The following is a 16,373-nucleotide window of genomic DNA, read 5'->3' on the forward strand; positions in this document are numbered from 1 at the left end:
CGCCAAATTCAAGGGAAAAATACAAATACAAAATATACAAATAAAATAACGAAGATGTGATTATTTCAATTCCCGTGCGCGTACAGAGGGAATATGCATTATCATCCATTTCTCAACTTTTATGAAATTTTATTGGACAGATGGACGGATGGACGGATGGACGGACAAACGTATAACTATGCCTCTGTTTAAAAAATACGTTTACAAAAAACATTAAATGGAAAATAGGGGCAACATGTTTTCCCTCGGGGGCGCCAGTTGCTGGCAGCTCGTCTAGGGCCGCCCCTGTCCCCGCTGGCCAGAGGAGCCCTGTGGACTCTCCACACCATGTCCACAACCCCAGCGTCCTGCGACTTTCATCTCTTTCCAGAGGTTCCAAAAACGGAGGAAGAATTTGAAACCCGGCTAATTTTCAAGTCCTTCATGTTGAAGTTTGTCAACTCCTATACCAGCATCATATACGTGGCCTTCCTCAAGGGCAGGTAAGTTGCAAAAAGTCAAATAAATATTGCGTTATTTTGTCACAGGTTTTATTTTAAACAAAAATGATCAACATTCATTCGTAGTTCACAATCTTCCCTATACAGTACTTGAATGTAGGTAATTGAAGAGGGAAATTGCTAAACAAATAGTTTGTAATAGTTTTACATTTTTGATAATATTTTAGGTTGCGAATATAGTTATGGCAAGAATTTGAAGATTTCAACAAAATAAATAAATGTTGTACTGATCATTGAATAATTTGTTCATGCTTTTGTGATATTGATAGCAGTACATCATACATTTACAGGACATCTTCCAGTGTATGATATATTTTTTTGCGTTTGAATTCGTTTTTAAGATTGTACAGTACTTTATTCACGTGTCATACTTGCCTCTGTTACAGAATAACCGGTTATCCCAAGAAATACTACTACATTTTACCTAATTATCGCATGGAAGAGGTATGACATGTCACCTAATATTTTTAAGAGTAACTATCAATAAAATATTATTAAAATGCACACAGTTTAATATTTAACACTGAGGCAGAGAGTCTTTATATATTTGGTTAGGATCTGTATCATCATCTTATTTGTTCAACACATTACCTACAAATATATGAATATGAAATGGCAGCTCTTGCACAAACACATTACGGATTACAGTGCAATGGAAACCTGTCTACACCGCATGTTTCAATCAAATGCTTCAATAAACTCTCCAACCCGCTGGTGTCTGCCCTGGTACCCCTGTAGGAGTTGAAAAGGGGGGGGGGGAGGGAGGAAGTGCCTAAATGCCCTCATGAATGCTCTTAAAAATCAATGCCCTCTGGAGGAGAGGTAGTGAATGGGTTCCATGTTTGGTGGTAAGCCTCCTCCCTGACCCTTAGTTTTAGATCCTCTAAAGCGGCAATTTCTGAAAATGTATTGGCCCATTCCTGTAGTGTTCGTGGATCATGCTCTTTCCAGTTGGTTATAATGGTGGGTTTCATCATGACATAAAACATTAGGAATAATGTATTTTCTTCCCTGGAAAGGCCTTGAGGTTTTCAACCCCAGCAGGGACGTTTCTGGTGAGGGTGAAACAAATCCTGATTTTAAAAAAATGTCCCTTATAAAAAAAGGTGGCGATTTATTTTGCGTGAAAGACTAGCTCTGCGCAGGAAGTGATTGGCACGAAAGGCAGTGGGCACTCAATTTATAATGGTCAGTTTAAGAGACCAAAGAAAAGCAACACCTTCACAACCGTTGCGTTTAAGAACTGTGCGTTGCCTCAAGAGAGTTTCTTCAGTCGCAACCAAAGGAACTTATCAAAGATCCAAAGAGTACCAGGAAAAACATCCCAAGCTGGAAATCCCACTACTGTACAGGATTCCCTTCACTGCAATGTGCACATTCAGCAACTAAACCACAAAATGCATCGGCCACAGTGTTCTACGGTTATAACTAGGATTGTACACAGCATAAAAGTGTAGTGAGTCCAACTGAGTCGCAGACGTTGTCTTGGGAGCAACACTATTTATTACACCAACTCAACACACGCGTGGTTAGATGGGCGTTGAACGACCATCTAACCACGCTCCTGGTCCGGACCACGAGCTGGGTCCCGGACCACGTGGCTAGAGACTTCTTCAACCCGACGTGGATCTTCTTCACCAACCACCCGAAGAACCCCGAGCCCCTCACGAGGCCCCCATTATATCGGCCTGGGCTGGGGCTGGCTCCGCCCCTCGCCCCGCCCACCTTCTAGATCTCTCGAGCTCTTTCCTGAAGGCTCCCGAGAGCTCCTTTTTCCCATGTGACCGCCCAATGGCCCCCATCCACCGGTGGCCCCCCTCCAATATCATCTGGTCACGTGTATCACGCCTCAACATAAGCCTGGCTGGCTGACACTCCCTCTCGCTCCCTCACCGGGAGCCCGCACCGCACACTGTACGTGGTGCCAGTAGAGTAAATCACTTTAAAACGTGGACCATGATGCCGGCACACAAATGGGCCTACTCTTCTTCGAATACCTTGGATCTTTAACATCGACTGTGAATCAGATGCAATAACTTTTTATTGTTAATATACACCACAGTATTAACCAGGGCAGGCTCCCAAAACCAAACTGTGAACCTATAAAAACGCTGCGGATGGAGTGAGTTCTGGTTATATTTATATATGTGACTATCACTTATAGCACTGGCAACATACAGACGAAAATGCCTCCTTGAAGATATTATTACTGATGAACACCCACTGAGTGGTGTATGCTGTCCACAGTGTGCCCCAGGTGGATGTCTTCAGGAGCTTGCCCTGCAGCTCTGTATCATCATGCTGGGTAAACAGCTCCTCCAAAACAACCTGTTTGAGGTTGGCATCCCGTGAGTATGAACTCTGCGTGTGCACTTTTGCAATAAAAAAATATTTGACTTTCCAGGAATCTCCAAAAAATTCCACCAACTTCATGTATTATTTGTTCTTTATTCAAATAAAAGGTCGTTGCGTGAATGTGTATACAAAATGTGTTTTTCAAATGCGGGTTGCACATTTTAGCATAATTTTACTACCGTTCTGAACCAGAGTGCATAATTTAATCCCCAAAACGATGCTTTGTAACTGTAATCAGGGTCAGAATGGTAACATTGGAATGTGTTACTGGTACAAAAATATCAACAAAGTAAAACAAATAACGCTATATTGTGCAACATTTGAGTTACAAAACGTTGCATGTTGTAAAGTTGCACCCACTAAGCTTAACTTCAGTGTAGGTTTGGCTGTCCCCGCTCTTCTGAACAGAAAAATTAAGAAGCTCTGCCGTTATCTGCACAAGAAGGATCAGCACAAAAAGGCGAGCCACCTAACGGAAGAGGATGGGATGGAATTGGGATGCAAGGACTATGAGCTGGAGCCATTCACTGGGCTCAATCCAGAGTACATGGAAATGGGTAATCAAAATGACTTACATACAACAGGTGGTATCCAATACGCCTTCACGTTATCAGTTATTGATTTACAGCAATAGCTGCAATGTCACCCGTAGTATTCTCACGAACGTTGCTGCCATATTTTGTAAAAAAACCAAATGTGAACTTAAGGCAAATTAGGAGCAGATAATATCAGGTGAGTAACGTTTTTTCTGTTCAGGCAGTCACCTGGAAGTTTATCTTGCACACAAACTGGTTGGTGTTAAAATGGTTCATACATATTATTATGAAATAGTATTTATAAAGTCATCATCATTATCAATAAAGGAAACATATCAAAATACATTCATTACCGAACAGCCTTGTTTTTCAAGAACTGTTTAGCCACCCTCACACTCTAATGAATTGAATCAATTATTCAATGCATGTATCGTGCATGAGGTTAACATCATCAATGAATCAATGCATTCTCATATGCATTAAACTGGTGCCCAAGGTAGTTGCTAAGACAAGTAAGGTAAAATACAACTGCTTTAATCAGCTAAGAAGAACAAATTCACACCCAGAAAACTTTATTCTGTATTTTTAAGCAAAACTAGAAAGCTACATTTCTAATTCTGTGACTCTGATGTATTCAATGCATACCTGTTAACCCCTTATCAGTGCCTATCTTATTACATACCAATTCAGACCTATTGGTCACTCCGTGCCCTTTTACATGTCAAAGTTCATCCTACAAAGTCCCATCACAAGGGAGAAACACAAACACATAGACAAAACAAAACAATTTCCCCATATTGAATTGGCTGATCGCCGTATTTCCCTGTACAAGAATACGGATAAACCGTATGAGTTGACAGCTATGTCAATGTAGTAATATTGTAATATGAGAATATATCTGGCTCACTGATGTATCGCAACTTGTCATGGTGATTGGCTCTGCCGGTCCTGGTTTACAGCCAATGGGGGGGAAGCCTGGGGGCATGGCCCTGACGTGATGGAAGGGTGACAGCTATGGAGATTGGTTCTGCTGGCTTTGGCCTCAGCCAATGGGGAGATGAGTCAGGGGCGTGGTCCCGGGAGCTGACGAGGGAGCCTGGAAGATTCGATGCAGGCTAACGAGGATTGGCTGAAGCGTACCACGTGACCCGGGTATTAAATAGGGGTAGAGAGGAACGACACGTGGTCAGAATGGGAAACAATGAAGGAGGGGGCCACGCGGGAGCGGGGCTCCGAGTTGCCACGTGGCAGTGCGTCTCTGTCGGTCTATCTGTCCCTTTACGTTGCCTATTATCAGCGTGAAGTAGCTGTAACCTAAAGTGAATAAAAGACGGATTCCAGAAGTCGTCTCAAAAAGCTTTATTACAATATTATGAACAAAAATAAATACTTAAAGAAACATTGGTGCCACAATACCAATTGTGATATGGGGACCCTTTCCACAAAGGCAGGTGAAAGCCAAAAAGCTCCCATCACACAAAACCACACATATGTACGGTATATTGTATACAAAAACTACTTCAAGATGTTCAACTCTACCTTTGACCCAAATAAATTGCAATTGCTCACGGTTCTCACGTGACCTCTACTTTTTTGACAGTATATTATTTTTTGATTTAAAGCTTTCGTGACTGCAGGGATTCATCTTCTTGGTTCTTTCGGTAATGTCACGTAGAATGGAAATAATAAAATAATAAAAATAAAACATAATAACGTCGTGACAATTATTTTATTATGTTGTATTTTTATTACTTTATTATTTACATTCTACGTGACTTTACCGAAAGAACCAAGAAGAGTATATTATTTGTGTGGATACATCCAATGGCAGAGCCAGGATTTTCAGGTAGGGGGGAAGACCCCTCCAGCAATGAAAAATGATAGGAGTTGTTAGTAAGTGAAGACTTGTCCTATGCTTTTTATTCGACGCGTGTGCGGCGATGGTGCAGCCATCGATCGAGGGTCGAATTCTAACCGTGTGTGATCGGCATCGCGCTCGCTGAAGGTATGCCTTCAGGGAAGTCGTGTATTATATATTCAACTGTGCACAATTCTGTGAGTCACTTATAACTGATTTGCCGTTACTTATTGCCAATTATGGACTCAGACTATTGTCCTATCATCTCATCGAGGCACGTACCCCCCCGCCCCCCCCCCACTGGCTCTGCCAGTGGATACATCTTCAGTTCCTTGTTCGGTGATTTTAATTTAAGTGATGTTTTATACAATTAATAATACGGCAAACCTCGTGTTTTCTTGACCAGAGTATGCCTGGGCCTAGAAATCTCACAAAGTTAGTAAAATGTATTCATCAAATGTGTAAAGGATGAGAAAAAACGATCAAAACCATGTTTTTCATTTTCAGTCGATCCGAGTTCAATTCGAAATGCCAAAAAAAGAAGTGATTCATTTTTTTAATTCTCCCTTTGTTTAAAGCAACAATAGTGCAGGCCTGGAAATCGTAACTTTCAAACCACACAAACACATGTAAAAAGCACTCAGCCTATGTGCATTACAAAAAAAAATCCATCAGAAGTTCCTGAATATGTGTATTATGGTCCAGTCTTAGGTCACCACCAAAATACCGCACCTGTAAATCGGTCATATTTGCTCACAACGTTTAGGGTGACCCAAGAGGACCACAATGCACTTCTTCAGGAACTGCTGATATTTTTTTGAGTAATGCATAAACATGTTTCCGTACAATTAAAATTGCGGGCTTTTTGCTTCCCTCATGTTTGCCTTGTGCTGTGTTTCCAGTGATCCAGTTTGGCTTCGTCACACTGTTTGTGGCCTCCTTTCCACTGGCACCCTTCTTTGCGTTGTTGAACAACGTAATTGAGATTCGTCTGGATGGGAAAAAGTTTGTGACGGAACTGCGGCGACCCACAGCCGTGAGAGCCAAGGACATTGGTAAGTCATTTATTTTACCGAAAATAATTTTAAGACTTCCGAGTACCTCTGTGAATAGTAGGCTTGGCAAATGACTAAACGATGTGCCGCTGAATGGGTACGTAAATAAATGCTCCATAAATCGTTAAATGAAGGGCGAAGTTTATCTTCCTCTTTATCACCTGCCAATTTAGCTGCTCGAGTGTGCATGAGAATGAACAGAAAGGTATTTAATAATCAAAGTTACTGGAGTAGAACATGAAGTAAATAGTTGAAAAAGTGGTAACGTATTGTAAAAAATTACCAATTTGATAAGGTATTTGAAACAAGGTTAGGAACAAAAAATAACTCAGATAAAAAAAATACGGCAGACAGTATTGAAAAACAATGTAGAAAAAAGCAAGAGGATAGGATGATGCGTCGTGTACATGACAAGAAGTTAAAATCGTAACGTTTATGCTGCCAGGCCATCATGAGCAACCGCCAAAGGGGCTTTGGTATGTGGGAAGTGCATGCTGCGATATTGTGTATGGGACGCGCCAACCGCAGCGGTGCGGGCTTCATACCCACAGAAACAAACACACGGCCTGAGCATTTAATCTGGCTCATTGCCACACTCTTCCCTTGGTCTCAGCATGCTACTGGACTTAACTCAGTGGAAGCTGCCATTGTAACTATTGGAACCATGCAAAAGGAGAATTTCTGAGTTAGCACTCCTGAAAGTTTATTTCATGTTTAAGTCGTTCTTTTAAAATTGCTTGAATAAAAAAATGCTTCAAAGTTTACTTTTTTGAAGATTATTATTTTTAGCATTCCTTATTATGTACACAATAACCCACAAACTAATGTACACATTTTAATGGGATAAATTATTATAACAACATAGAGCACAAGGCAGATTTGAAACACGGCAGGACAAACTCTTCCGCCATGGCTGACCACTGCTACAACGTGGTGGGCTCTCATGATATTGTTTTCTCTGATACCAAAGTGCTCTGCAAGCCGTCTGGATACCACCAAATATTTGTCCATGAAGCCATCCAGATATACAAACATAGACATAACTTCAACCGAGAAGATGGATTCAAATTGAGCAATCATTGGAAGGATATTATTAACCAAGTTAAACCTTAGCTGCCTTATAGTTTATATTCATATCCACATCCCCAGCCTTTTACTTTCAGCCTTGCACACTACCATCACTAGGAAATTTGACGTGCAGTGTTTTGATCGTGCAGAGTTGTCCCCCCAACCCTCTCCCCCCCACCCAGCGTACTAGAGCAGTATGCCCAGCTTTAGGATTAGCCTCTCCAGCCCGCACGCGCCCCACACACTCCTCGCGCGTGCCCCGCACGCACTCCTTCGTCAGCTCCTCTCTTCGCGCGCACCCCGCACGCGCTCCCTCGTCAACTCCTCCGCTCTTCCTCACACCCTGCTGGTCCTGATAGCGGACCAGCGTCACCTCGCGCGCGCTCACGCGCGCTCCTCCAATAGCTCCTCCACTTCCTCACTCCGCACACCGCTGGCTGACGGCGTGCTGAAGGTCCTTCGGCCTCGTGGCCGATGGCACGGATCCCCTCTCGCCACCCAACGTGGCTCAGCCTTCTTACTCCCGCAACTGACCCCGATCCCTTCCGGGCTCCCCCTTATATCCTGTTTCCCACGTGATCCTGACTCCTCCCCTTCGGATCGTCAGATCCGGCCTTCCCATACTGGCTCCGCCCCCCAATACCCCGGCCAGTGTGATCGAGCCAGAGCCCAGCAGCAAACCCCATTTATGCTCGCATTACACAGGTAACGAGCTGAGATTAGGAGGACACTCTTAAAGGGAGTGCTCCTAATTTCAGCTTGTTACCTGTATAAAAGACACCTGCTCACAGAAGAAATCAATCAATCAAATTCCAAACTCTCCACTATGGACAAGACCAAAGAGCTCTCCAAGGATGTCAGGGACAAGATTGTAGACCTACACAAGGCTGGAATGGGCTACAAGACCATCGCCAAGCAGCTTGGTGAGAAGTTGACAACTGTTGGTGCGATTATTCGCAAATGGAAGAAACACAAAAGAACTGTCAATCTCCCTCAGCCTGGGGCTCCATTCAAGATCTCACGTCGTGGAGTTGCAATGATCATGACAACGGTGAGGAATCAGCCCAGAACTACACGGGAGGATCTTGTCAATGATCTCAAGGCAGCTGGGACCATAGTCACCAAGAAAACAGTTGGTAACACACTACGCCGTGAAGGACTGAAATCCTGCAGCGCCCGCAAGGTCCCCTTGCTCAAGAAAGCACATATACATGCCCGTCTGAAGTTTGCCAATGAACATCTGAATGATTCAGAGGACAACTGGGTGAAAGTGTTGTGGTCAGATGAGACCAAAATGGAGCTCTTTGGCATCAACTCAACTCGCCGTGTTCGGAGGAGGAATGCTGCCTATGACCCCAAGAACACCATCCCTACCGTCAAACATGGAGGTGGAAACATTATGCTTTGGGGGTGTTTTTCTGCTAAGGGGACAGGACAACTTCACCGCATCAAAGGGAAGATGGACGGGGCCATGTACCATCAAATCTTGGGTGAGAACCTCCTTCTCTCAGCCAGGGCATTGAAAATGGGTCGTGGATGGGTATTCCAGCATGACAATGACCCAAAACACACGGCCAAGGCAACAAAGGAGTGGCTCAAGAAGAAGCACATTAAGGTCGTGGATTGGCCTAGCCAGTCTCCAGACCTTAATCCCATAGAAAATCTGTGGAGGGAGCTGAAGGTTCGAGTTGCCAAACGTCAGCCTCGAAACCTTAATGACTTGGAGAAGATCTGCAACGAGGAATGGGACAAAATCCCTCCTGAGATGTGTGCAAACCTGGTGGCCAACTACAAGAAACGTCTGACCTCTGTGATTGCCAACAAGAGTTTTGCCACAAAGTACTAAGTCATGTTTTGCAGAGGGGTCAAATACTTATTTCCCTCATTAAAATGCAAATCAATTAATAAAATTTTTGACATGCGTTTTTCTGGATTTTTTGTTGTTATTCTGTCTCTCACTGTTCAAATAAACCTACCATTAAAATTATAGACTGATCATTTCTTTGTCAGTTGGCAAACGTACAAAATCAGCAGGGGATCAAATACGTTTTTTTCCTCACTGTAGACAGACACATAAGCAGAGAGAGATAACACAGAGACACATAGAGAGAGACACACATATAGGCACACAGAGAAACAACTCCTCTGTGTTGAGGCCTTAAATAGAGGGGGGCAGAGAGAGGGGGGGGGGTAGAGAAATTAACATGTCAATGAGAGATTTGGAGCTTTCGTGACTGCAGTAAATAATAGAGCAACAACACGAGGGGAGACAAAGAGAGAGAAAACACGCAAATTTGGAAATGCAATGCAACACAGAGAGTCTGTGTTGCATTGCATTTCCAAATTTTACTAAATCTCTCATTGACATGCTAATTTCTCTATCCCCCCCCCTCTCTGGATTATATTTCTAAGTTTACTAGGCTTGTTTTCTCGTTCATTTGTACATGATGATGATTGCTTATGTTGCAATCGAAACGTCGTATGCTATTATTTTATTTATTATTTTCTCTTTCTACCTGACTTTACTGAAAGAACCAAAGAGTAATTCCTGCAGTCACGAAAGCTCCAAATCAAGTTTGATACCTCAGTTGTTAAGTCTGGGTTTAATATCCTGCAAAGGCTTGTGATGTATGTTGCTTTTATGTGGTATGCGTATTGAACTTTTTCACCTTGTTTTAAGTGCATGTGGTTTACACATGCTTATTGAGTGGGTTTACATGTTGTGTATTGCAGGTACATGGTATGTCATCTTGAATGGAGTAGCCAAGCTGGCAGTGATCATTAATGTGAGTACTCACCACAACCATGTAAAAAAAAACTATAATTTTCCATGATAATTCTGCTCATGTTATATAAATATAATGAGCAATTATATGATCCGAAAATGCATTTTTACAGTTCCATTGACAATATATGTACGATGAACAAATCTAAATGAAATTCCCGTGCTTTCTATATCTGGTTTACTTTTATAGTTAAAATTATGAGGTGTAATGTACACTGATGCCTACTTTACTGAGGGCCACATTGGCACGTAAAATAAAGATGCATTGATTGACGGATGTGTTAGAGGAAGGATGTCTGTACCTGTTAATAGCAAAGGCGGAAATCAGAGCGCCCTTTGTGAAACTCCATGGGAGTGGTTTGATTCAGCCACTGAGATGCCGATATGTACAATTAATTTGCGTGGGCATTTTTTGGGTTAATTAATTTTTAGTCTATCTGAGTTAAATTTGAAATGCCAACTTTGTATTTATGAGCTCCTTGTTTAAAGGAAAATAAATTGTATAAGTAAATGTTTCAGAGCTCAAATTTAAGTGGCACGCCACTCGCAACTGTGCATACAAGGCAGCCTCCACTGCTCTTCATGCCGTAGATCACTAGCACTGCCTCGTATACCTAAGAAGCAGTACTTCATTTTTATATATGGATTAAGGTGCAGTCTGTTCTATAAAGCGGTAGTTGTGTTCCTGAAGAACATTGCGTTATGGAAATATCGCATTAAGGTAAATAATATTTAACATAGGGTTAAGTACAGTCTGTGACAACATGTGAGATGTGTATTCAGGCTGGACAAAGATTGAGGCACGTGGGTAGCATCTAGAAGCATCCAGCAGCATCCCGCTGCCTTGTGCGATGCCACATCGAGGCAGCCGCTACAACCGCTTATTCCTACTCACGTAACGTAGTTCCGTTCTCTCAAAGGTATTACATCCAACTAGCCTTTTGCCTGTCCAAGGACGGGTATATTGCAGTAAATCTGAAACTTGCAAGCGAAAATCAGACCGCGACGTGATATTCATTGCATCCTTTCGTGTGCAATTTGTAAGGCCGCGGTGACACAGACTTATTTCATGAGGGTTATAAGTTGACGCTGAGGAGGGGGGAGGAGGCGCCTCGCACCCCCCATGTGGATTGACGTCACCTGCTAATTATTATTAACGAGGGGTGTCCGTTTGGAGGACATAACCTGTTCATGATTATTAATGAGGGGGGCTGGTCGACGTAGAGTGACGTCACGCGCATTACACACTGACATTCTTGGGTAAATATAGTAGTACATTTTAATCCGCGTTATAAAAAAAAGTGTTCCCTAATACATTCATTGCGTTACGTCCAATTCGCATTATGAAAACAACACGCAGCGTTATAGAACAGACTGTATTTCACTAGGGTTAATCCCTCCAAATAGGCCATTTTGTTTAAAAGAGTGTCTGATATATTATTTTATCAGGCAACAGTTCTGGGATATGAGGGTAATCTCCTGTTTACTATGGGAGTTCCAAAAAATACAATTCTAAATATGAGACCGATGGCACAATTGGAATATAAATAGGAGAGTACGCAATAAAAAATACGGGCTACATTACAGGGTCTCCTTACCTCAATAATGGGGTTCGCTAAACGGCAACCAGAAATAGTCATCACAATTGAAATAAGTACTGCACTGTATTATAAATAAACAAAACATCAAACAATTCAAATAAACACGTAAAAACCCTTTACAAAAACATTTTAAACAATAAATAGTAGTATAAATACTGAATACTGTTCTTACCCATGATGATGACCCAAAGGAGGTGTGTGTGTGTCTGTCTGTGCGTGAGTGGGGAGCGGAAGTGCTCCAGTAGTTCGCGTGCTGCGCTACGAACCCGGAGATCCGAGTTTGAATCCTGCTCTCGCCCAAAGACCAGTGACGATGATTTGAACCGGTCTTGGGCCTCCCCTAGCTCGGTTCAGCCTTAAATGAGTACCCACTGCGATGTATAAATGTCGCCACATGGGAGACAAAAGCGGTACCCGGGCGTAGTGCTGGCCACCCACCCCTTTGTGTTCTGTGCCGGCCATCATAGGTGCTTGCTAACAGCATTTTCCCGAACAGTCTGTTAATAGGCTATATGGGGGTCTTTATTTCTGTCGGCGAAATGCTTGCACAGCAAAGGTTGAGGTGCCATTGACTGTCTCGCCCACCCCGCACCGCCCCACCTCACAGTATCAGCCAATGATACCGTCATTCCAGGTACAGTATACCCACGAAAGGCCAAAACTAACTCCCGTGATAGCTAAACTGATATACAAAGAGATTGCCTACGATCGGTCAAAACAACGAAATAGAAAGCAGCCATATACAAGGATCTCCTGTACTGTGGATTTGTGTGTATAGTGAGCATTTTTTGCATACCTGTACTCTCTCGATTCACATGTAATCTACTCTTGTGTTCATTTTGCAGGCCCTAGTAATTGCCCTGACTTCAGATTTTGTGCCACGGCTGATCTACATGTACTTCTACAGTCCTGATGGATCGCTGAGAGGCTACGTCAACTACACACTGTCTTACTTCAATGTGTCAGACTACGCACCAGGCATTATAATCGAGAGCAACTATACACTGTGCAGGTACAAATAATCGTGGTAATTGTGGACGATATTAAATATAACGTATAGGTCCTGTACTTCATTGCGTTTTGTATTGAGTTTTTCTCGAGAGAAAATTTTACTCTTGACTTAAAGCTTTCGTGACTGCAGAAATTCATATTCTTTGGGTCTTTCGGTAAAGTCACGTAGATAGGTTCAAAGAAAATAACCAAAAACTATGACGTTTAGATCGCAACACAAGCGTTCATCATCAGGAAGAAGAAGTTAGCTTCTAAAGGTAAACTGTTTATAAATGTTTGAAATGGGCATAGCCCAAATGTCAGCAGCCAATGTTAATGTAAACGGTGGGCAGCGACCGCGATGGTGGTGGGTTTTCCCACCAATAAAAGGGCTGTCCAGTAAAAATTAGCATGATAATGTAAGATCATTGAGCAGCCTCCACGGCAGGCGCCCTGAGGTGGCTATGTTAATGTGAAAGATTAGCATGTTAATGGGAGATCGCAAAGCAAAAACCTCGAGCTTGGTGAGTAAGGTGGCTGTGTTAGGGTGAGAATTTTACCTGAATAGAAAATTTAACAGCAAAAATTCTGGATCACAATATAACCTGAAAGAAATAAAAAAAAAAAGTTTTATTTTTGTTTAAAAATTTGTATAATCAGTCCATTCTCCTATAACGTATGTTTTCATAACGCGAATTGGTTATAACGCGATAAATGTATGAGGGAACATATTTTTTATCAAGTGGATGCGAATTGGATATAATGCGATAGAGAGAACAGAACTACGTCGTGCGAGACGGAATAAGCGGTTGTACAGCTGCCTCGGCAGGGGGGATTGCTGGGTGCTTTTAGATGCTACCTACGCAACTCAATCTTTGATCAGCCTTCATATGCATATCACGCGTTATCTTTACCCTTCTTCCCTATAAAGGTCATGTTTTGTCTGTCCGTCTGTCTGTATGTGTGTGGACACACCTTGTGAGGCATTTAACTCACAAACTGCTGGCTTTACGTTTCAACAAACTACACACGTACGACGCAATAAGCCCACCAACCGACAAATCGCAATTTCTTTTTCCCATCTGTCAAATATAAATTAGTGAAGTTAACCATTTGTTCCTATTTATTATTATATTACTACGCTGAGCGCGCACCAAAGCACGCATCTGGGCATGCAAAGCACACGTGAACGGTGGGGGCGGGGAAAATGTATCATTCGCGTAATAAATGCAAAAAAAATACACAACGCTAAGGTAAATTATTCACAGTTTGATGTCCTCTTCTCTCCCCCCCCCCCACCCCAATGTTTGCAGATACTATTATAGATACTACTATAGTCAGTACATACTACTGTAGAGCAGGTGGGGGGATGGTGCCACCTCGGCCGGCTGGGCAATCTAGGCAAGGCCGGGGGCTCTGCACGGGACTAGGCCTCACCACGGCACTATTAAGCTAGTACTGTAGAGTCGATATATACTATTATGTAGTCGGTATACACGACTATAGAGTCGGTCGATACCGCTGTAGAGTAGGTAAATACTACTGTAGAGTTAGTATATACTGGTATAGAGTCAGTATATACTACTGTAGTGATAGCAGATACTACTATAGTCAGTATATACTACTGTGGAGTTAGTAGATACTACTACAGTCAATATTTACTACTGTAGTTATAGTAGATACTATATAGTCAATATATACTACTGTAGTGATAGTAGCTACTACAGTCAGTATATACTACTGTAGTGATAGTAGTAGATACTGCTACAGTCGATATATACTACTGTAGTTATAGTAGATACTACGATATAGTCAGTATATACTACTGTAGTGATAGTAGATACTACAACAGTCAGTATATACTACTGCAGTGATAGTAGATACTATATAGTCAATATATATTACTGTAGTTATAGTAGATACTACTATATAGTCAGTATATAATACTGTAGTGATAGTAGCTACTACTATAGTCGGTATATACTACTGTAGTGATAGTAGATACTACTGCAGTCAGTATATACTACTATAGAGTTAGTAGCTACTGCTATAGCCAGTATATACTACTGTTATAATGCACTTCCACGACAACTGTTGACTGGCATCCGTTTTATTAACCACTACTGCACAGCTCCGCTCTCTCTTTCCGGATGGCTTCCTTCTCTCTCTCTACTGCCGTGATGCGGGCTCTCCCTCTTCCACCGTCGCAGCGTGTCTCTCTCTCTCCACACTCGCCGCTGGCTGGCGGCGCGCTGGGAGGAGAGAAGGCTTCGCTGACAGAGCCTGCCACATGGCCGGTGGTGAGTAGAGGTAGGCGATGATGCAGTTCGGACTCCAGGCTTCCCACACCGACCTCGAGTCCTCCCACTGCCTCTCCTTATATTCCGGTCGGCGGAACAAGCTCCGCAAGAACGCAAGAACAAGGAATTCATCTTCTTGGTTCTTTCGGTAAAGTCACGTAGAAGGGAAATAATAAAATAATTAAAATAAAACAATAAAATACAATTGAACCAAGAAGATGAATCCCTGCAGTCACGAAAGCTTTAAATCGAAAAAGAACAAGGAAGTAAGGCGAATACCCAACACAGGCAAAGGCACATATGAACGTTAACGAAATTGGGGCATCTTTGAACGGGTCCGCGACGCCAGAACATCCCCTGCATCCGTGTCCAGCCCTGCATGGGTCAACTTGGCAGGAGGCAGGGCAGTCAGCGGAAGGGTGGTGAAGTCCGTCGCTGCTGGGCTGGATCATATGGGGTCGGCATCAGCAGCAGCAGTCAAGGGCTAGGCAGCTGTATGGGAAGATGTTGGGCCGTCGACGAAGGAGTCAGAGCCGGAGCAGCAGGCGGAGTCGGAGAACGAGGGCGACTCCGGCAATCCCGCGCAAAGTGGCCCAACCGGCCACACCTGAAGCATGTGACAGCCGGCCAGCGAGCTGCCCCATCGTCACCCTGACGTGGGCCGTAGAACCCCCAGCAATGTTGAACTTCACCCCAATGTCGATCCCAACGAGGAACAGCCACTGCAAGATCACCCCCCGCAGGGGCATCGTCTGGATTGTGGATGACTAACTGGCGACCAACCCTTCGGCTCACTGTCGCGAACAGTATCCCCCGTCCATGCAGCCATCTGCGTCCAATGTTGTAGGTTCTCGTGCACGTTCAGGCATCTGGCGGCCCATCCAGATGTTTGCAGCTAATGACCGCAAGCAGGCAGAACCACCCCCATGTCCCTTGCCAAAGCCAGCATTCTTCCCATAATCAGTGAGTTGAGGACTTCTTGCTTGACACAGCCAACGCCATCAACGCTACGGTAGGCAAGGAGGGATTTGGAACTCCCCCGCCTATGCTGCATGAACTTTCGTTGAGTATCGGAGGGCGGTTCTTAGACCTCTGCCATTTGCACGTACACATCTTTCAATGTTTTCTTCTTCTCAGGAAGAATCGATCGAAATACCGCCAGCGCGTCGTCATCCAAAACGGTTGGTAAAGCGACCAACGCCTCTTTCTCCAACCAGTGCACTGACTGGAACGCCGCCTCGAAGCACCAAGTGAAAGCGCTCCAATCGCAGCCTGCAGCGACAAATTTCTTGACTTGAGGAAGATGGTGGCTGAGCCCGGCTCCG

The 16,373-nt window shown here is 43.4% G+C and overlaps 1 protein-coding gene across 2 annotated transcripts in view; it reads left to right on the forward strand.

The window, feature by feature from the left end:
* The window catches only part of LOC133350388 (anoctamin-1-like), a 103,434-nt gene that overhangs the window by 81,373 nt on the left and 5,688 nt on the right, over positions 1-16,373 (forward strand). For both annotated transcript variants that reach the window (XM_061564722.1, XM_061564721.1), the window contains exons 19-25: positions 371-482; positions 887-944; positions 2,748-2,848; positions 3,264-3,412; positions 6,152-6,304; positions 10,106-10,158; positions 12,604-12,770. In XM_061564722.1, the coding sequence (XP_061420706.1) occupies positions 371-482; positions 887-944; positions 2,748-2,848; positions 3,264-3,412; positions 6,152-6,304; positions 10,106-10,158; positions 12,604-12,770 (793 nt within the window). The remainder of the gene's footprint in view (positions 1-370; positions 483-886; positions 945-2,747; positions 2,849-3,263; positions 3,413-6,151; positions 6,305-10,105; positions 10,159-12,603; positions 12,771-16,373) is intronic.

The sequence above is a fragment of the Lethenteron reissneri genome, chromosome 33, assembly GCF_015708825.2.
Source record: "Lethenteron reissneri isolate LAM-NWPU_2019-01 chromosome 33, ASM1570882v1, whole genome shotgun sequence".
Classification (NCBI taxonomy): domain Eukaryota; kingdom Metazoa; phylum Chordata; class Hyperoartia; order Petromyzontiformes; family Petromyzontidae; genus Lethenteron; species Lethenteron reissneri.